The sequence below is a fragment of the Symphalangus syndactylus genome, chromosome 3 (assembly GCF_028878055.3).
Source record: "Symphalangus syndactylus isolate Jambi chromosome 3, NHGRI_mSymSyn1-v2.1_pri, whole genome shotgun sequence".
Classification (NCBI taxonomy): domain Eukaryota; kingdom Metazoa; phylum Chordata; class Mammalia; order Primates; family Hylobatidae; genus Symphalangus; species Symphalangus syndactylus.
The window spans coordinates 24,454,194-24,475,381 of NC_072425.2; the positions used below are offsets into that span (position 1 = coordinate 24,454,194).

A 21,188-nucleotide genomic window follows, 5' to 3' on the forward strand; every position below is an offset into this window, starting at 1 on the left:
TCTTTATAATTATTTCTCTGTTGTTGACTATCTAGCTTCTTTCTGGTTTTCCAGCATTTTAAATAATGTTGTGATAAATATCTGTTCATAAATCTTTTGCCAAATTTCAGATTATTCTTATAGTGGTTTTTGTAAGAGTTTGAGAAGGATTTAAATATACACTTGTATATTCCCTTAAATACATCTATTATCTTGCTGTCTTGTAGCAGTAATTTAGCAAGTCTAACACATAAGAGATTGAAATTTTTGTCAAGTAAATTCCATTTTTTCATTTTCTTCTGGTAGGATCTTAGAAATGAAGTTGAAAAATTACGCAATGAAGTGAATGAAAGAGAGAAAGCAATGGAAAATCGTTACAAGAGTCTTTTGAGTGAAAGCAATAAAAAATTGCACAATCAAGAGCAAGTGATCAAACATCTAACAGAAAGTACCAATCAAAAGGACGTGTTGCTTCAGGTACTATAACTTTTGTATTTAAATTTTTTAATTTGGCATGGGTTGATTTTTTAAAAAAATAATTTTTTTGCAGAAATATTTACGATTACAGTAATCATTGCTATGTTTCAGAATACTTTAGAGCTTTAATTATGTCATTTGGGCTTCAGCCACCAGAGAGGTAAGTGTGGTGAAACAGAAACTCAGAGAAGGGAAGAAACATATCCTGGGTCATATGACGACTAAATAGCAGAGCCTGGATTCACGCTCTGGCTTGTTTTGCCGTAGTGCTCAGGCCACTTCACTGAGGTTCTTCTACTGCAAATACTTCCTGTTACTTACTTATACCATGCTCTTTCACTCCCCTGTTCTTTTCCTCCAACTGTTCCTTTTTCTTTAGGAGTAGCCTTCTCGTTTGATCATGTCATGAATTTTTGAAATTCACCTCAGACTTAACAGATAACCATGATGGAGTAAACATAGGCATTTAACTCTGCTTCCTACAGAAACCTCATTAAAATAACAATGAAAGAATAAAAAGGTATAAACCCACAGGGACAAACTAGGAGAATAGAAGCAGGTATAATAGCAAGTGTGAGTTGTCAACAGAATTTTGGATAAGTGTGGCTTGTAGACAAAAGAGGTAAAAAGAAAAAAAGAAAGAAAAATATAATTTGGCTAAGTGGATGGGCAAGTGTTAAGGGCATGGGATTCAGATTTCTCCACACAGCTACATGCCTTTGGGACAAAAGGCCAAGAAGAAGCAAGCTGGTTTATGCTGCAGAACCCCAGAAAGGCATAGCATGCATTGGCTATACCTGGTAACTTTAAAAATGGGAGACTGGCTGTAATTCTAAGCAGTTATAGGTGACCCTCTCCTCACTAGCAGGAGACCTCTGGAGACCTTAAACCAGAGAAGCTCTGGCCATGGGGTCACCAGATGTAACTGAAAGCAGGAGTGACCACTTAAGTGAAAACAGGGAGGGAGTGGAAGTGTGCATGCCCAGCAGTGAGATGCCTCGGAGGGGAGAAACAACTGAAAGATGCTGACAGTTGGGGGTCCTCCAGCAAAATACCTGGGCCCGTACCTGCGCACCTCGCTGTGAGGCCACCTTTGACAGGTCCTTTCCATACTCTCAGAGCTGCTGAGCACTTCTAACCCCTAAAAGTAGGTGGATCGCCTGAGTTTATCAAAAAGGAGAAAAGAGTTTAGGAGGAAAGATGGCCTGGCGTGGTGGCTCATGCCTGAAATTCCAGCCCTTTGGGAGGCTGAGGTGGGCGGATAACCTGAGGTCAGGAGTTTGAGACCAGCCTGACCAACCTGGAGAAACTCCGTCTCTACTAAAAATACAGAATTAGCCGGGTGTGGTGGTGCATGCCTGTAATCCCAGCTACTCGGGAGGCTGAGGCAGGAGAATCACTTGAACCTGGGAGGCAGAGGTTGTGGTGAGCCGAGATCGTGCCACTGCACTCCAGCCGGGGCAAAAAGAGTGAAACTCCTTCTCAAAAAAAAAAAAAAAACAACAAAACGAAAGACAAAGAGGCCAAACAGAACAGAGGTATGTAGAGGAAATAGAAACATGCAAGGAGGAGAAAACAAGACACCTTTTAAAAGTCCAAACATTCAGGGCTATAACTCCTTTAGATAAGGCTCTGACAAAAAAGATATTTGGAAAAGAAGAATGACCTATTGGGATTTGAAAGTATGATTGCAAATATAAAAAAGTTTAAAAGAAGAGTAAGAAAAGTTGGAAGATAAAGTTGAGTAAGTCTTTCAGAAAATAGACTAAACAAATAAAAAGATGAGAAAATGGGAGAGAAAATTAAGAAAACTAGAGGCTTGATACAAGAGGTCCAAAATATGACTAATGGGAGTTCTAGAAAGACAGAACAGGCAAAGCAGAGGAAAGGAAGTTTTCAAAGTAATAGGAGAAAATTCCCCAGAATGGAAGGACAACTATTTCTACATTGAAAGGGCCTGCTGTGTTTCTAGCACAAAGAATGAGAAAAGACCCATACCCCATGGTGTGTCATTTTGAAATTTTAGAACAGAGGGCTAAAGAGAGGACCTGAAAGGCTTCCACAGAGAGGAGAATACAGGTCACATACAAAGAACCCACACTTGGAATGACGTCAGAATTCTCAGCAGCAACATTGGAAACCAGAAGATGGAAGAGCAGTGCTTTCAGATTTGGAGGAAAAGTTATTTCCAATCCAGCGTTCTATACTCAGCCAAGCTGTTAGCAAGTGTGAGGGCAGAATAAAGGCATTTTCAGACATTTGGTGCCTACAATCATCTGCCTTCTATGTACTCTTTTGCAGGAAGCTCTTGTAGGATGATTCAATATGTAGAAAGGAATCACCAAATGGGAGAGAATAACCAAGAGAGAGAAACATGGGTTCCAGAAAGTAGGGAATTGACATGGCATGTGGTGAAGGGAAGTCTTGGGATGAGAGCTGAGCTGCTTATGTAGAAAGCCCAGATTTGAACTCTTGAGGAGGAGTTCAGTTGGGATTTCTCTAAGAAACTAAAATGCAGATGGTCAATTTTTTGATGTGTGATCATGGAACACCATATGGCTAAGTTATGAGCAGTATCTGCGTGGCTATAATGTAAATGCAGAATATTGATTTAACTGAAATTGGGATATTATTAGGAAAAGGGTTGAGGGACAGAGGATGTAAGAGCTGAATCCTTAAACTTCTATGGCAGGAGCCAGTAGGTAAAATCTAAACTTAAGAAACCAAGCCATGTAAGAATAGGAATGTAATATAGAAACATGGAGGTATATAGCAGAAGAAATAGCTAAAGAGTTGAAAGTTGTTTTTCTCTGGGAGTGGGATTTGAGAGGTGAGAGGAGCGGAGAGGGAGAGGACACCGTTTTCTATGTAAGCTTTTAGTACTATTTGACTGTTAAACTATATATATCTATAATTGGACTTTAGAAAAATGAAAATGAATAGTGTAATTTAAGCACAACTGTATTGTGACAATTCTAGAAAGTCAGTATTGGTTATTTGATTTCTAGTTCTTTCTATTACAGTTCAATGAGTTTTTATAAAGAATCGCCTCTACTTTTTTTGTTTGTGTTCACCTAATTTCTTATAAAAATTTGAAAGGATAAATTAATTCTGCTAGGTGCTTAGGAATAAGATGTGGTTCTTATGCTTAATTTTTGACAAGAGTGGACAGAATCCCAGTTCAGGAGTTACCAGGATTTTAAATAGTTAGGAATAGATTTCATGCAGAAGACTAGAGGTATGGTCTCTCATCCTGTTGTGTTGTTGGATGTTAGATCTTCTGAAGGGTTCAGCCAGTGGAATCGTATTGTGTGTGATCATGAAGGAGCCTTTCACATGTGACCAGACCCTAAAGCAATATTTGCAGTCTTGGCTTTTTTTCCTGGGAGTCAGGTCTCCTTTTGGATATGGACAGTTCAAGTTTTATCAAATTTATAACATTTCAAGAGAGACTAAGACTTCATTGGGTCTTGATGTGCAGGTCTTGTAATCATCCCCATGAGCCTGCAGGACTGGAAGCAGATCACACCCTGAGCAGGATGCACCTAGGTTTGGAACCAGGTCTGTTGGGTCAGAGCCTGCCTTTGTCCTCCACACCCACTGGAAGGTAGTCACAGTGGTGGCGAGCGAGGACGGTTTGTAGCGACTGCCACCATCCTTGGCTCTGCTTTGCTGGCGTTCAGCTATTCTGCAAGTTGTAATAGCATAGAAATGGAGTTGCATAACAGTTTTGTAATTGCCTAGTATTGTGGAATGATGAAAATTATGTAGGGGATATAGGAGTATTATGAAAAAATAAAACATTTTTCCTTAAGGAGTTTGGGACAGTTTCTTAATATTTTTTTTTCTTGATGACAACTTGCTTAGAATTTGTTTTATTTCATTAGAAATTCAATGAAAAAGATTTGGAAGTAATACAGCAGAACCACTATTTAATGGCTGCAGAGGATCTCGAGCTCAGGAATGAAGGCTTAATAACAGAAAAGTGCTCTTCTCAACGGTCACCAGGCAGCAAAACCATCGTCTCTAAGGTAAGCTTGACTGAAATTGGACGTTCACATGTGAATGGATTCATACACTTTTTTGAAACATATTTGATAACTCCTTTGATCTAGAGATCCTCAAATGGCTTCTTGTTGATATTTGAGCCTACAACAGGTAGGAGGAGGAGTTCTTAGCCGACCACGTTACAGATTAATATCCTTCAATGAATATTAGTCTTTGCACTGCACAGAAAACTGAGAAATCATAGCTTGTTAAACCAGAAGCCTCATTTGCTCTATCAGGGCTCACCTCTTAAGAACTATGTAATCCCAAGTGTTTTGTAAGTGTTCCTGTTTAAATTCACACAAAAAATGGCACAGCAGGCCCTTCCTTATCTGGCCCCAAATCATCTTTCCAATCTCATTTTCTTTCGTCTCCAGCAATAGCAAATTTCTTATAGATTCCTGAAAACACCATGTTTGTACCTCCTTGTGCCTTTGCATATGTAGTTGTATCTGCCTGGAATGATTTTTCCCTCCTTGTTTACATGCTAACTCCTGAACATCTGCAGGTGCCATCTTAGTGTCACCTTCTCTCTGGAGTCCGTTTTCCTCTGGTTCACAGCACTTTACACACCCCTCTATCATGGCACTTACTCTATGTGTTGGAGTTACAGGATCTACCTTTCTGCTTCCCCTCACCTGGGATCCTGTACAGCACCATGGGCAGGCACTTCTGGGGTAGGGAACTGGCACATGTTCCGAATCCCAATGTTCAGCCTGTTGCCTGGCTGTGTAAATATTTGTTGAGTGAATGAATGGATAATGCAACCAGGCAGCCAGATATGGGAAAGGAAAGGAAAAGAATTAACTGTAGGCCAGGTTTTTTTTTTTTTTTTTTTAAAGAAAAGCCTGACTTAAATTAAGTTCATACATTTGGAAGATAGAGAACTCTTACGCAAATTAGTTTTCTGATGAATGGCTCTGATTGTGACTTGCAGGTTTGTGAAGGGTGATTCTCAAAATAATTAACAACTGGTACAGCATGGGCATCAGCCTTCAGAAAAGACTCAGGCACTAGGGCTGGAGTGGGGACCTGGAGGCCTGCTCCTGTGCCAGGCACCAACCCTGTAGTTTAAAAACTACTAGGGACCTCATGGGGAGGTCCCTAGGGAGGGACCAGGGCAGCTAGGGTGGTTGGAGTGGATAGACCAGGGTTTATTTTCCAACTGGTGTAGAAGTATTTCAGTATATTAGCAACCAATACTAGCCACTGTGCTGTGTATCAGCTCAGTATCAGAGCTTGTCCTGGGGGTATCATTGGCTGAACAGTTGGAGCTGTTTCTTAATTCTGACCATTTGTGTATTTGCATTTTGCTGTTTCTCTTGAGAGCGTCAGCATGGACTTGTGGAGCCCTTGGGCTGGGCCAGCAATCTGGAGGCCTGGATTTCTCTCTGTCGACTCTGTCATTTCACTTACGTAACCTGGGGCAAGTCTTATAACCAAATCTCAGAGGGCTAATATTTTGTGATTCTAACTAGCATTTAGTTAGATTTTGACCAACTTTAGTTGGCTAAGATTCACATTAACCTATAATATAAGGCATAGTCTGACACCAAGATAGCAGCTCATCAGGTTATTTTAGATGGAAATACCTTCATTACTTTGAATATATTAAGTAAGTTAAACTAAAATGCTATTTTGAATCACATTTTAGTCATGTAAAAAGTATCTCCTGTAATCCCAGCACTTTAGGAGGCCGAGGCAGGTGGATCACAAGGTCAAGAGATGGAGACCATCCTGGCCAACATGGTGAAACTCCATCTCTACTAAAAATACAAAAATTAGCTGGGTGTGGTGGCGCATGCCTGTAATCCCAGCTACTCAGGAGTCTGAGGCAGGAGAATTGCTTGAACCTGGGAGGCAGAGGTTGCAGTGAGCCGAGATCGTGCCACTGCACTCCAGCCTGGCGACAGCGAGACTCCTCTCAAAAAAAAAAAGTATCTAAATGTTGAACAAAATGTTTGTGAATTTATTGGACAGGTTGCGTATTTTAAAATTTAATTTCAGTTTTATTTTGTTTTTAGTTTTTTTGTGCTGGGTGATGTACTTCATATGACCACAGATGTAAAGTTACAGGCTGGGCATTTTGGTAATATTCAGATCCCAGTGACATTTAAATTACTGTGTCAACAGGAAGGGGAACATCACACCCTGGGGCCTGTTGTGGGGTGGGGGCAGGGAGGAGAGATAGCATTAGGAGATATACCTAATGTTAAATGACGAGTTAATGGGTGCAGCACACCAACATGGCACATGTATATATATGTAACAAACCTGCACGTTCTGCACATGTACCCTAAAACTTAAAGTATAATAAAAATAATTACTATGTCAAATACCTAAGTATTTTAGCAAAGGCTTTAATTGTGTTCTACAAGATGAATTGCAAATTGTAGATAGAGATTTACTGGCCAGGCATCATAGCTCACACCTGTAATCCTAGCATTGTGGGAGGCTGAGACAGGAGGATTGCTTGAGGCCAGGAGTTGGAGACCAGTCTGAGCAACATAGTAAGACCCCAGCATCTACAAAAAAAAAAAAAAAAATTATAAAAATTAGGTTGGCACAGTGGTGCACGCCTGTAGTCCCAGCTACTCAAGAGGCTGAGGCAAGAGGATTGCTTGAGCCCAGGAGTTTGAGGCTGGAGTGAACTACGATTGTGTCACTGCACTCCAGCCTGGGTCACAGAGTGAGCCCCAGTCACTTTATTTATTTATTTATTTATTTATTTATTTTTTGAGACAGAGTCTTGCTCTGTTACCCAGGCTGGAGTGCAGTGACATGATCTTGGCTCACTGCAACCTCTGCCTCCCAGGTTCAAGTGATTCACCCATCCCAGCCTCCCAACTATCTAGGATTCTAGGCATGGTGCCACCATGCCTGGCTAATTTTTTTGTAGTTTTGGTAGAGACAGGGTTTCACCACGTTGGCCAGGCTGGTCTCAAACTCCTGACCTCAAGTGATCCACCTGCCTCATCCTCCCAAATTGCTGGGATTACAGGCATGAGCCACCGTGCCTGGCTGAGACCCAGTCTCTTTAAAAAACCAAAACAACAGCAACAAAGGAATTTGAAGTGATCACTTAAGAATTGTAAATTTCTGGTGTCACTTTAAGAAATCCCAACTGTTGCAGCCTTACAGTCATACCCCCCACTCCCCCGGCCCCAAGAAAGGTGTGCTTTTCAGATCGTAGTTCTTTCTTTGTAGAAAATGTGAATTTATTCTGCTGTGCCCTTGGCTATTTTGTGTTGGTTTAGAATTTATCCTCTGCCCATTTCTAGAAAGAACTTGAGGCTATGATCATGTCTCCGTAGACTCTGGGCAGTCTGTTTTCCTTCTAATCATTGTGTGATCCTGAGAATCAATGCTAGATGACTAGGGAATTGAAGAATAGAGAGTAAAACACACTGACCATATTTAACTGACTGCAGCTGGAGATTCATAGCTTGGTTATTGGCATGGTTGGGACATCGCTGCTGAATTTTCAGAGTATTAAAATTAATGTCTTTGTTGCAGGGCTGTGACATAGCTACTGAAATAGACACCGTCTATCTACCAGGCCTCTAAATTGCCTTGATTACCAAGAAGTGATCCATTAAGCCTTCTCGTTACATGTCTGCTGTCTTTTAGATGTGGTCTGCACATTACATGTGTTTCCTTCAAGTCATTAAGGAAACTATGGTAAAGTAGAAAATGCCCGGCTTTGGTGTCAGAATGCCAGTCCTACTACTCACTAGCTCTGTGATCTTGGGCAGCTCTCTTAATGCCTCTGAAACTCACTTTCCTAATCTGTGAAGTGGGCAATTACATGCCTGCCTTTTGAGAGGATTAGAAATAATGGAAGTGGATTGTTAAGGTTCTTTTGGTTGCAAGCCACAGAACCTCACATTGGGTAGTTTGAGCACAACCACCATGAAAGGGAATATTGATTGGGAGCAGACTTGAGGCTGTCACAGATGTCAGGCAAGACTTGAGCTGCCACGCTTTGGGGATGGTGAAACTGGGGCAGCACCATGGACCTCAATCGCGGAAGTCCCAGGCTCTAGGGCTCTGTCATTGACATGACACAGACCCAGAGACTCCCAGCTGTCTGGTGTCTTGGTTTAAATCTCTCAGTTCCTGGGAGAGAACTGTACTGGTTTAGCAAGTGGGCCCGGGCCTGGGTCACAAAGGAGAGGAGTCTTCCTGGGACTCACCCCTGTGTTTTAGGGACAGTTCTCAGGTGAGGCAGGGGAATGCGATGAGCGGGGTGGTCGTTCCAAGGGCCATGGAGAACACATCGCAGAGCCAGACACACAGCAGATGTGCGGCAGTGATGAGTCTTCTCTGCACTGAGAGGCCTCCTGTCTGGGTTGCTTTTTGTTTGGAGGGGCTGGGTGGAGAGGGGAGAGTGGGGGTTGGTTGCTGCTGCTGAGCAGGTGCTTCTCATGACTCCCCTCTGGGCAGCCTGGCCGCCTGCCTGTGTGCCGAGGATATCTACTGGTTTGTCAGCTCTGCTGAGGGAGCCAAATGACTTCATTCTAATGGGGCATGATTCAACGCAGGGGAATAGGTGATTGATGAAATGGGACCCAAATGGCTTCAAAGAGTTCATTTATTTAACATGGGTAAGCAATTTGCTTCTAGGAAGATGTTGACTCACTCTGACTTCCATTATGCAAAATATCCCCAGGAATCTCTGCTCTTAAGATTCATATCGGTCTCTGAGTTCCCCTCTTACCTACTTAATCATCAGTTTAGCAAGTATTTGTGGCAGCGTTTGATTTGTGCCAGACACTGTGCCTGGCTCAGGACACTGTTGCTTGCCAGGAGCCCTCAGCCTTATAAACAGGTGGCTGGCACCCCAGCTCTGGGGGCCGGAGGAGGGCATTTTTATCAGTCAAGGAAGGGCTTCCTGATGAGGTTTGGCCTGAGCAGATCCTGTAAAGTGCCCTGGAATGTGCCAGTGGATAGTGGTAAAGGACAGCACTGGGTCTCGGGGGATAGGCATTCCCCTGGGACTCTGATGGAGGGATTTCCCAGTTCCACTGAGATGCAAGGGCAGGAGGAAGGGGGGAGGGCGGGAGGAAGGGAGGAGGGCAGGAGGAAGGGAGGAGGGCAGGAGGAAGGGAGGAGGGCAGGAGGAAGGGAGGAGGGCAGGAGGAAGGGAGGAGGGCAGGAGCTGAGGAGAGTGGTGGCCTGAAAATTCTGAGGAATCTTTGGAATAGCTGCCAGAAAGAAGAAAAGAGCCTGAACTGATATCCAGTCCCTGGTGTGGCAGGCAGTGTGCTGTCCTCCTCTAGGACTAAGAGCCAGCCTGCAGAGGTCCTGTTAAGATACTGGGTCCCACATGCATACATTCCTGGAGTCTCTGTGCCATCCATCAGAAATCCATATTTATTGTTTTTTCCCCCAACTTTTCTTGGTTGGCTTTGAAGTTACATACTTAAGCACAAATTCTGACTTTACCAGTTATTAGCTTAGTGGACTCAAACAAGTTACTTCTGCTCCCAGAGATTCAGTTTCATCATCTGAAAAATGGGAAGTTCCCTGGAATGCTGTGGCAACCAGAGATAATATGTCCGTAGCTAGTATAGCACTTGGAGCGTAAGAATAATAGTAACAGCTGACATTTATCAAGTGTTTGCTTCGAGCCAGGCATCATTCTGAGAACTTTGTCTGGATTAACTCATTTAATCTCTTTAACACTCCAGGACATATGTAGAATTATTACCACTACTTAGAGGTAAGAATATTGACATACAGGCCAGGCATGGTGGCTCACGCCTGTAATCCCAGCACTTTGGGAAGCCCAGGTGGGCGGATTGCCTGAGCTCAGGAGTTTGCAACCAGCCTGGGCAACATGGTGAAACCCTGTCTATACTAAAATACAAAAAATTAGCCGGGTGTGGTGGCATGCGCCTGTGGTCCCAACTACTTGGGAGGCTGAGGCAGGAGAATTGCTTGAACCCAGGAGGTGGAGGTTGCAGTGAGCAGAGATTGCACCACTGCACTCCAGCCTGGGAGACAGAGACTCTATCTCAAAAAAAAAAAAAAAAAGAAAGAAAACAAAGAATATTGACTTGACATACAGAGAGGTTAAGTAACTTGTTCAAGGTCGCCTAGTTCATAAAGTCACACACTCTTAATCATCACTGCCCCCCTCATGTTGGGTGTTCAGGAAACAGTAGATTTTCTTATTTTGTTACTGGCTTTTCTTATTTTCTTTGGCTGGCCTTTGTGTGGCTGACAGTGATGATGTTACTCTTGCCAAGCACCCAGATGCATTATATTTAAGGTATCTGTTTTGGGGCAGTGATTGGTGGGCTGAAGAGCATGGGCCTTGAATCCCGTACCTGGCCTCACCATCCTGACCTTGACCATGAACAGCCTTGTGTGTCAGTTTCCTCATCTCTAAAATGGGGAGTGTAGTAACACGTAAGCACATTGGGTTGTTGTGAAGATTAAATGAGAAAATACCTGGAAAGCACTTAGCATGGTGGCTGACATACTGGCCCTGAAGAGCCTCCTTGGTCTTCATGTCCTCTTTAAATCCTCCCCACTCTTCTCTGAGGTCCTCTGGCTGCACACGTGGTTGTGTGCAGGTGGGAGCTGAGAGAATCCCACATGATACTGTTGTTGTGTACAAAAGACATTTGGGAACTCCTTGTGCCAGTGACATGTGGCATCATTTACAAAAGGGCCTGACATTTCCAGCAGTCTGGATGACTAACTTATCATGACCAGACTGGTGGTTTAGCATTTAAAAGCTTTAATTGACAGGTGGTGCCTTGGCCTTGTTTTGTCAGGATTGGAAGCACAATAGTGTTCTCCTGGATCAGGGCTTCTTCACCTTTTTTGCCCTCTGCATCCTTTTGGCGATCTACTGAAGCCAGAGACCCCTATCTTGAAAAAATATTTAAATGCATACAATATGTGTGTAGGATTCTAAAGGAAACCAAATATTTTGAAATTAGGTTATCAAAATATAAAAAAATTATGCTATGGAAATGGTGCTTCTTTATTAATATGTTAAATAGTAAGATATGGTGGTGAGTATAAGTAACTACTGTAGTTATGAAGTAGTGATAAGAATGAATATTTTGAGATATCTGCAACATATACAAAATAACTATTTCTTTTGATGACAAAGTCAAGGTAATACCACTAGTATTACTATGGTTTGTAGCAATAGCAGTATTCCTTCAATTCATAATTGAAGGTAGTGCTAAATTTCAGTTAGAGGTTAGTGGAAATAGAGATGTAATTTTCTTCCCTTGCTCATATTCCTTCAGCCTGTAGATTTTAATCAGGTTGAAAACCCCTGTCGTAGGTGGTATCTTAGCTTTAGGAGAAAACGCAAGTCAACGTGAACTACAAAGACTGTTTGCAGCCCCAATTTCTTCACTAGCCGAACATCCGCCTCCAGCATTTTGAGAGCACTTAGTTGGTACTAGGCATCGTGCTGGATATTCTGTGTGTATTAACTTTATTTTAACATTTTTTCTTATTTTGAAATAGTTTTAAAATAAGAGGATTATATTTTTTCTGAGCCTTCTGAGAGAAAGTTGCCAATGTGAAGCCTTGTCCCCTCTGAATGTGCTAGTGTGTATTTCTTATAAACAGGAACATTCTCCTGTATAACCTCAGCCCAGCCACTACAAACAGGAAATTAGCCTAGACTGATTTCCTTCATTGCTACCTTCTAATCCTCAGACTCATTTGAATTTCATCAGTTGTCTCAATAACACCCTTTGCAGCAAAAGGATCCTATTCAGGATCATGCCTTGCATTTAATAGTCTTGATTTTTTAGTCTTTACTTTGGAACAGTTCTAAAATCTCTCCTTGACTTTCATAACCTTGACACTTTTGAAGTGCCCAGGCCAGTTATACTGTAGAATGTCCGTTCAGTTTGGGTTGTCTGTCTGGTGTTTTCTTGCTGATTCAGTTTATGCATCTTTGGCAGGAATATCACGGTAGCGATGCTATGTTCTTCTCATCGTGTCCTGTCTGATAGTACACAGTTGGATTTGCCCCATTACTGGCCATGCTAACTTTGATAGCTTTATCAAGATAGTGTCTGCCAGGTGTCTTGACTGTCTATTTATGCTTTTTTCCCTTTGTATTTAATAAGTATTTTGGGGGAGGTGTTTTCAGTCTATGTAAACATCTTGATCTTCAAACTGTTACCTACTAGTTTTAGCATCCTTTTGTGTTTCTTGGCTGAATTATTTATTACTGTGATAGTTGGCGAAGGGTGATTTTTCTAATTCCATCATTTTTTCTACATTTATTAGTCATCATTTTTCTATAAAGAAAAACCTACTCTTTTTCCCTCCTATTCATATCGTTATGAATTTATGAATTCCTGTTTTATTTGGTGGGTTATAATCTGTTACTATCAGTTATTATCAGTGGGTTATAAACCATTACTCATTATTTCAGTGCTCAAATCATCCCAGATTTGGCTTGTGGGAGCCTTTCCAAACTGGCTCTGTGTGTCCTTTTGACAACATTCCATCATTAAGCATTTCTTTAAACATTTTTTTCAGCTTTGAGTTATAATTGACAAATTAAAATTGCATGTATTTAAGGTACACTAGATGTTTTGATATATGTATACATTGTGAAATGATCACCATAATCAAACTAATTGGCATATCTATCATCTCACATTGTTACCTTTTTTTTTGTGATGAAAAAACCTAAGATCTACCCTGTTGGCACATTTCAAGTGTAAAATACAGTATTTTTTGTTTGTTTGTTTGTTTATTTCAGGGTCTTGCTCTGTTGCCCAGGCTTCAGTGCAGTGGCATGATCCTAGCTCATTGCAGCCTCAAACTTCTGGGCTCAGGGGATCCTCCTGTCTTAGCCTCCCAAGTAGCTGGGACTATAGGCGCATGCGACCATATCCAGTGAATGTTTTTATCTTTTACTTTTTTGTAGAGACGGGGTCTCACTATGTTGCCCAGGCTTGTCTTGAACTCTGGGACTCAAGTGATTTTCCCCGCCTTGGCCTCCCACAGAGCTGGGATTATAGGTGTGAGCCACTGTGCCTGGCCAGGGTATTGTTACATATAGTCGTCATGCTGTGTATTACATCTCTGGAATTTATTCATCTTGCATAACTAAAACTTTGTTCCCTTTCACCAACATCTCCCATATCCTCATCCCTCCAGCCCCTGGCAACCACTGTTCTATGAGCACTTCCTCATTTTTTGGCACAATAAAATGCTATACACATATCTTTTATTGTTCCTGATTTTCCTTGTCCTAATACGGGAATCAGCCATTTCTCCAGGTATCCCTGGTTCCTTACAGTACACAGTTTATCTTTCATCTGCTCCATAACTCCATAAGGCAGTGGTAACTGTCCACCAGTTTTACAGGTGAGAATACCAAGGCTCCTAGTAAGTAACTTCCCAGAGTCTGAGAACTGGTAGGTGGCAGAACCAAATTTTGAACATTAAAACATTTCACATTTGTGAGTGTGAGTTCATAAAATGACATCCCCGTTTCATAAATGAGGAGACTGAAGCTCATAGAGTTTTGTTAAGCTACTTACCCAAGATCATACCTCCAGTAAGTGGCAGAGATCCAACTCAGATCTCTTCATCATCACTGTGTTCTGGATGCCTCCCAAGAATGCCTCAGTTGACCTCTTCTACTTGACTGTAACTAAATCCCTAGTCCCCAGTACTTGCCAGGTTTTGGTTTGTGAATTTCTCTTCTTTGGAGCAACAGTGAACGGAAAGACATTTTTTTGTAGTGTTGTAAAAACGATGACCAGCAGCTCTGAGGGATGACAGTCTCATGATGGGCTAATCCCATAACTGATGCGTCTTCCTAGCAGCTGTTGGAAGCAGTATTGGAAGCTCAGCCCTCAGCTTTTGTTCTGGGATGAGTGATGGGCAGTCATTCCCCACTCCTCCTGAAGGTGGTGCTCTCTGACTGTGGCCTGAGCCAGAGCCAGGCACAGGGCCTCTCACCTTCGTCTGGTTTTAAAAACTGGGACTAGCTAATTTTTTGTATTTTTAGTAGAGACGGGGCTTCAGGTGGCGGGCGCCTGTAGTCCCAGCTACTCGGAGAGGCTGAGGCAGGAGAATGGCGTGAACCCGCGAGGCGGAGCTTGCAGTGAGCCGAGAGTGCGCCACTGCACTCTAGCCTGGGCGACAGAGCGAGACTCTGTCTCAAAAAAAAAAAAAAAAAACCGGGACTAGCTACATATGTTTGCATAATATAAGGTTGTACTCTTTCAAAATTCTTCCCTTAATGTCAAATGCCCATTGTCATTTCCAGGAAAAGAAACAATCATCAGACTATGAAGAGCTGATTCAGGTCTTAAAGAAAGAGCAGGACATCTATACCCATCTCGTCAAATCTCTGCAGGAATCAGACAGGTAAGGGTTTCTGTCTGGACATCACACATGTGAATGCGAACACACACACATGCACACACGCATGCATGCACGCACGCACCCACGCACCCACCCCTTCAATCAGTGCTGGTGATCTCTAAGCCAGCAAAGCCCTGCCAGTTTGCTTATGGAGCTTATAAAGCTTGGGTGGTGGTTGCCTTATTTAATAGTCACATGTACCTGTTTTCTATCAAGAATTGTCTGATTTTTGGCAGCAAAATTGATTACTCAGGTTTTAAAATCACGATTACTCAAGTTTTAAAAATTATTATATATTTAGAAAGTGCTTCTATGTGTATTATCTCATGTGATCCTCACAGCCTTTCTGTGAAGTAATAGTAATGCTATCCCTGTTTTCTATAAAGTTATGAAAACTAAGATAGGGTAAGTGACTTGCTCAAAGTCACACACATGTCAAATGACAGAACCCTGGGACTCAAACAAGTCTCCCTATCTCTGCAGAATTGCTGAAATGAGTTGCTGCCAGTAAGCTGTGGTGGGGAGAGCCAACTCTAGGATAGAGGCCTTGTTTTAGCCCTGGCTCTCCCACTTTCTAGCTCTGTGTCCACAGGCAGGTGCTGCTCTGGGCCTCTGTCCACGTATCTATACACGCAGGGTTGGCCTCAAGATTTCTTAGAATTGAGAAATCCTTTTTTTTTTTTTTTTTTTTTTTGAGATGGAGTCTTGCTCTGTTGCCCAGGCTGGAGTGCAGTGGCAGGATCTCTGCTCACTGCAACCTCCACCTCCCGGGTTCAAGCGATTCTCCTGCCTCAGCCTCCCAAGTAGTTGGGACTACAGGCATGTACCACCATGCCTGGCTAATTTTTTGCATTTTTAGTAGAGACGGTGTTTCACCATGTTAGCCAGGATGGTCTCTATCTCCTGACCTCAGGATCCACCCACCTCCGCCTCCCAAAGTGCTGGCATTACAGGTGTTGGTCACCGCTCTCTACACAGTGGGATGGGTACAGTTGAAAGGATATGATGTCTGGGATTCATTTCCAAACAGTGCAGAAGCTGAGGAAGTGGGTGGGGATATCAAAAGAACAAGATTGGCCCTGACTCTCTGATTGTTGGGGCTGGGTATGTGTAGATGGGGGAGAGGTTCACCAGTAGCTTTTTTTTTTTTTTTTTTTCCTTTTGTATATGTCTAAAATTTTCTATAATGAAAAGTTAAAAAAGAATCACCCCGCATTTCTCCCTCTCGTATGTCCTCTGCTCTCGCCATAGCGAGCTCTTTATCGTTCCCTGGGCTGTGTGTTCCTGCCTGTACCTTCACCTGTGTTTCCTACCCTTCTATTCCCAACCTTTCCCCTACTTTGTCTCCTCCCAGTCCTTTAGAATTTAGCTTGAATGTTACCTTTGTCAGGCAGCCCAGCGAATCCCCAAAACAGTTGCCTCTCTGTGTTTCTGCCCTGCATGGGGAGGTCACCTTGTGTAGCCGTCTGTGCCTACTCTGCCTCCTCACCTGTGTTGGAGCTCCCTCAGGGCAGGGGTCCCACCTTACTGTCTCTGCTCCCCAGGGCCTGGTACAGAGTAGGCACTTGGGAAATGTTCTGTGCAGGAATGCCCCTCCCTGCCATGTTGATCTTCTAAATTATGAGATAATTTCTAGATTTTTTCATAGGAAATGAGTTTAGGGAAAATGAAAACATGCTGCTGAAATTCTGGGAGTAGGCGTCGCTCTCTGAAAGTGAGTTTTTTCAAGAAACCTCAGCTGCTGGTCATTTTCACTTGGCGAGTGGTGTAGGGGGAGGTGGGTGGGGGGAGCAAGCGGTGGGGGGCACGGGGGGTTGAGTCATGTGTGGAAACTCACAGAGGGAGTAGACACATTTCATTTCAATCGCGCAGCTTCTCTGGGTAGGAGCCAGGTTGATTCTGGGTACTGAGAGGCCTTGTGGGTGGATATGGTTGCCCCTGAGTCTTCTCAGCTTCGTGAGGGGCTCCCTAGTTTCACAGGCTCTTTCTTAATGAATGAAAACTTGGATGGGACTGAGGCGGGTCAGGGCTAACTCGGACTAACAGAGACTAACCAGGACTAACAAGGATTCTTAAAAGCCTTCCTGTTCATCTTCAGACTTGTAATACATTTAGTGGGAGATAGACCTGGGTCCACATCTCAGCTCTGCCACTCAGCAGCCCTGAGCTCTTGGGTAAATAATTTCTCACCCTGAGCCTCAGTGTGTTTGTGAAATTGAGATTGGCTGGTCTGCCTACTTACCTACCTACTTAGATGTCTACCTACTTTACAGGGTTGTGTTGAAACTAGAGAGGACACTGTGTAAAGACCTAATACTTCCTGGCATGTAGTAAGCACTCAGTAAATGGTAAGATTTCTTAAGAATAACGACAGCATGAAAAGCTTACATATGGCTCAATATTCCATCATGCGTAAACTTAGTTTACAGGAAGTTTTTGAATCCTCAGACCTTGGCATATCCAGAGGGCAGAATGTGGGCTAAGGAAGGTAGAGCTCCCTTCTGTAACTCCAGCACTGTTCACTCTGGAAACTGGCAGGAAAGGTGGATGACCCTGGAGACAGATGATGTACTGTGATTAAAACTGGAAAGGGAGGTCAAGAAGGGAGGAAACTCATTGTGAGCAAGAATGTGGCTGATCCTTTCACTTTTACTGTTTATTCTTCACAGCAGCACTTAGAAGTTGGTGGATTATCCCCAAATTACAGAAGTGGAAATGTACATTCTAAGACACCTGGTGTTCCGCAGTGAAGGATTATCAGTGCTTAGGTCGTCTTGGCTTCCAAGCCAGGTTCTTGCTGATACACTCCCCATCTTGAGGACTAGCACAGTTTCCCTGTAACTCAGGATTTCTCAGCCTCAGCAGTATGAGGCTTTGAGGCTGGATAATTTTTTTGTCATGAGGGCATGTCCTATGCTTTGTAAGATGTTTAACAATCCCTGGCCTCTACCATGGGAGGGTCGGCACACCTGATCCTCCCATGCCAGTTGTAACAACCAAAAATGTCTCCAGACATGGCCAAATGTCCCCTGGCAGGTGGGGGCAAAATCATCTCCAGATGATTATCATTGCTGTAACTCATGAAAATCAGCAATCTTGGCTCGTAAATATTATTTTCTGTATGGGAGTTGTTGGAGTATGTGGAAGGAAGGAAATGATGTTTGTTGAGCATCTCATATATGTTAGCCCCATCCTAATGTCTTTCCCATGTAACATCTCATTTATTCCTCAAAACAATCGCAAAGCAAAGGTATTATTATCCCCATTTTGCACGAGGAAATCAGGACTCAGTTAGTTGAACTGGCTTGCCCAGTAGTGGTGGCGTGCTATTTTGAGCTTCAATCTCTCTGACTCCTTGTTTCTGCTCCTGTCTGCCCCGCCCCAATTCCAGGAAGAGGAAGGTTTTTGTTTTTTTTCTGAATGAAGCACCTTTTGTTCTCCCAACTCCTCACACCTTGAAAAGATTCTCAAGTTGGGAAAACATAAATGACAGACACAGGAGCAGCAGGTGTGTACTTCTTACCTTGTCATAAAATGGAAGAGGGAGTGAAGCAGTTAGCTTTCCCCATCCCTAATCACAGGAGCTTCTCTAAAACAGTCTCTTTTTCTCTCCCTGGTTAAATGCCTCTGCAGCATGACTGCATCCAAGTGAGTGCTGTGCTGTGACATCTCTGTGAGGTTTTTCATCAGCCTTACAAATTGATCATTATGATTGTCTTAAAATGGAACTAGGTACAAGTTGCTAGTAGGGCCCTTTCCCTTGCGTGAAGACTGCTTCACAATGAACTGTCCTCAAAGCAGCAAGCATAGAAGATTAGACATAATGGTTTATTTTCCTTCCAATGTGTGTTGATTTATGTGTGCAGTTCGATGGATGGAGCTGGAAGTCTCTGAAGGAGAAGCGGGGCTTCTTTGAGGAGTCTGGCACACATATTTAGAGCAATTGCCTCTAACCATTCGGGGGCTATTGATCCCTTTTGAAAAATCTGATGAAAGCTTATAGGCCCTCTCTGTAGAAAAATCCACATATTCATTCATTTTTTGCAGATAATTTCATGGCATTGATGGACATTTTTAGAGAACCATAGATGCTGGATGGAGAATGATCTCTTGGTATCTAAAAAAGACGCCTTTCTGATTTGTTAATGTGTTTCAGTAGTCTTAAAGATGTTCATATAGTTTGACCCAGTAATTGCATTGCTGGGAATCTTTCTTAAGAAAATAACCTGGATGTCAAACAAGGCTTTAAGCACAGAGATGCACAGTAAAGCATTATTTATGCCATTCAGATGTCAGCTGGGGTCTCCTTGTTCTTCTGAGAGCTGGATTTAACTGATTCTGATCTCTGCCATTTCCACATCAGTAGGAGTCCAAAGCCGTTCTTATGGATCCGCACTGTCCAGTTCAGTAGCCACTAGCCATGTGGCTATTTACATTTAAACTTACTGTAAGTTTAATAAAATTAAACATTCAGTTCCTTGGTACATTAGCCACATTTCAAATGCTTAATAGGCACATTTAGCTAGTGGCTACTGTAGTTGACAGTGAAGATATAGAACATTTCCATCACTGGAGAAAGTTCTATTGGACACGTTTTCCCAAGATTAATGCACATTCTGGGAGTTGTGCATTTTCTTGGTCTCCTCTGGGTTTTGGGCTTCTAGTCCATGCAAGCTCTCTGTACAGCTTAGCACTATATCTCCTCTCCCAGAATAAACATCCACTCATACTATGCATTTCTGAGTGGTTAACCCACCACAGTGGAGTTTTGTTGGCCCCTAATAGATTAGTCCTTTTTTCCTTCTTATTGTTGACTCACTCTTCCTTTATTTTTTTCTCTTCCCACCTGTCCCCCACCCTTACTTCCAGTATGACTTTTTTGAGGAGTAACACAGCAGGAGTCCTCTGTCTCCCTTTCTTCTGAAGCCTGGGTGCCCAAGTGACACTCAGGCCCTGGGGAGCCTCCCTTTCTATACCCAAGCCCTCTTGGGGCATTGTTGAGAACAGAGACACATTCTGGACTGGAGAATTACATTATTTTCACCTAGTTACACCTATAGCAAAAATTTGGAAATGACCCAAGTATCCACTAATAGGGGATGAGTTAAAGTAAGTGGTGGGATATTCACCTGGTTTAATATTATATAGTCATTAAAAATGATATTTGCAAATAATTCCTAAAAATATAGGGAATTATGAAGCGGGGAATGCATATCAGCATTGTATGTCTAGTATTATTTCAGCCATGTGAATTACGCATAGGGGAAAAGATTGGAAGGAAATACAGTCCGCCGTGTGTTAGTTGGTAGTAGGAGCATGGTAATTTTTGTTTTCTTTATACTGTTGTATTTAAAATTCTCTATAGTAAACCTCTATTTACTTTTATAACCAGAAAAAAACACAAATGACATAAAAATCACAGGAAGGCTTTCTGGGCTTTGCATCTAAAAGTGCAAACAGGTCTGTTTTTTAAAACTTCTGGTGTCTTGTTTTACCAAGTATCAACAACCTGCAGGCTGAGTTAAACAACATTTTTGCCCTGCGGAAGCAACTGGAGCAGGATGTGCTTTCATATCAGAATTTGCGGAAGACCTTGGAGGAGCAGATCCGCGAAATTCGGAGGCGGGAAGGTACACACTTTATTGTATGTGCTTCTCTTTGGTTTTTCCACTTGGAGGGCATGGACTGAAATTCAGGAGAGTCCTAAATATTTGTTAAGGGATGAAGCATACACGGGGTTTCGTTTGGAGATCCTTTTTGTGGTGACCATGCTAATGTTAGCCTTCCTAGTAGAAGAGCCCAGTAAGTTGTACTAAATTCTGCAGAAGGTCAGGTGCAGGATTGCTTCCTTGCTGCCTCTACTGTTTTCTGCATCATTTGATACTTCTAGTTCCAAATATTCCTGGGCACTTGCAATCCCCTTTTTTGGGGGATTGCAGCCCTCGCTGCCCAGAACATCTGAGTACTGCCTACCACAGCACCTACTGCAGAGAGCCCAAGACTGCACACACATATGGATGAGACGCTGTTTCAGGTTGAAGCACTGTTTTTAGTGCTGTATATGCATTAAGGGAGGGCTACAAGATGAGGGTCCTGTGGGACTTATGTTTTCTGTATTCATCTCAGTAATATTAAGATTTGACCCTCTCCCCTGGTAGAACTTGAGCCCTTTAAAGTTTGGGTTGGTATCTGATTCCCTTCTGTATCTCTAGCCTGGTGGCTGACACATATGGTAAAAATTGGTAATAACAGCGGTTAGGTTTGACATCTCTTGAGCATCTGCTGTGTACAAGGCACAGTGCTAGGCG

At 42.7% G+C, this 21,188-nt stretch overlaps 1 protein-coding gene across 12 annotated transcripts in view; it reads left to right on the plus strand.

The window, feature by feature from the left end:
- The window catches only part of CDK5RAP2 (CDK5 regulatory subunit associated protein 2), a 191,903-nt gene that overhangs the window by 93,755 nt on the left and 76,960 nt on the right, over positions 1-21,188 (plus strand). For 10 of the 12 annotated variants that reach the window (XM_055271298.2, XM_055271295.2, XM_055271301.2 and 7 more), the window contains exons 13-16: positions 286-456; positions 4,344-4,487; positions 14,783-14,883; positions 20,380-20,510. In XM_055271298.2, coding sequence (XP_055127273.1) covers positions 286-456; positions 4,344-4,487; positions 14,783-14,883; positions 20,380-20,510 — 547 coding nt within the window. Of the gene's footprint in view, positions 1-285; positions 457-4,343; positions 4,488-14,782; positions 14,884-18,271; positions 18,389-20,379; positions 20,511-21,188 lie in introns of all 12 variants that reach the window. The other 2 variants (XM_063636047.1, XM_063636048.1) reach the window with 1 other exon arrangement.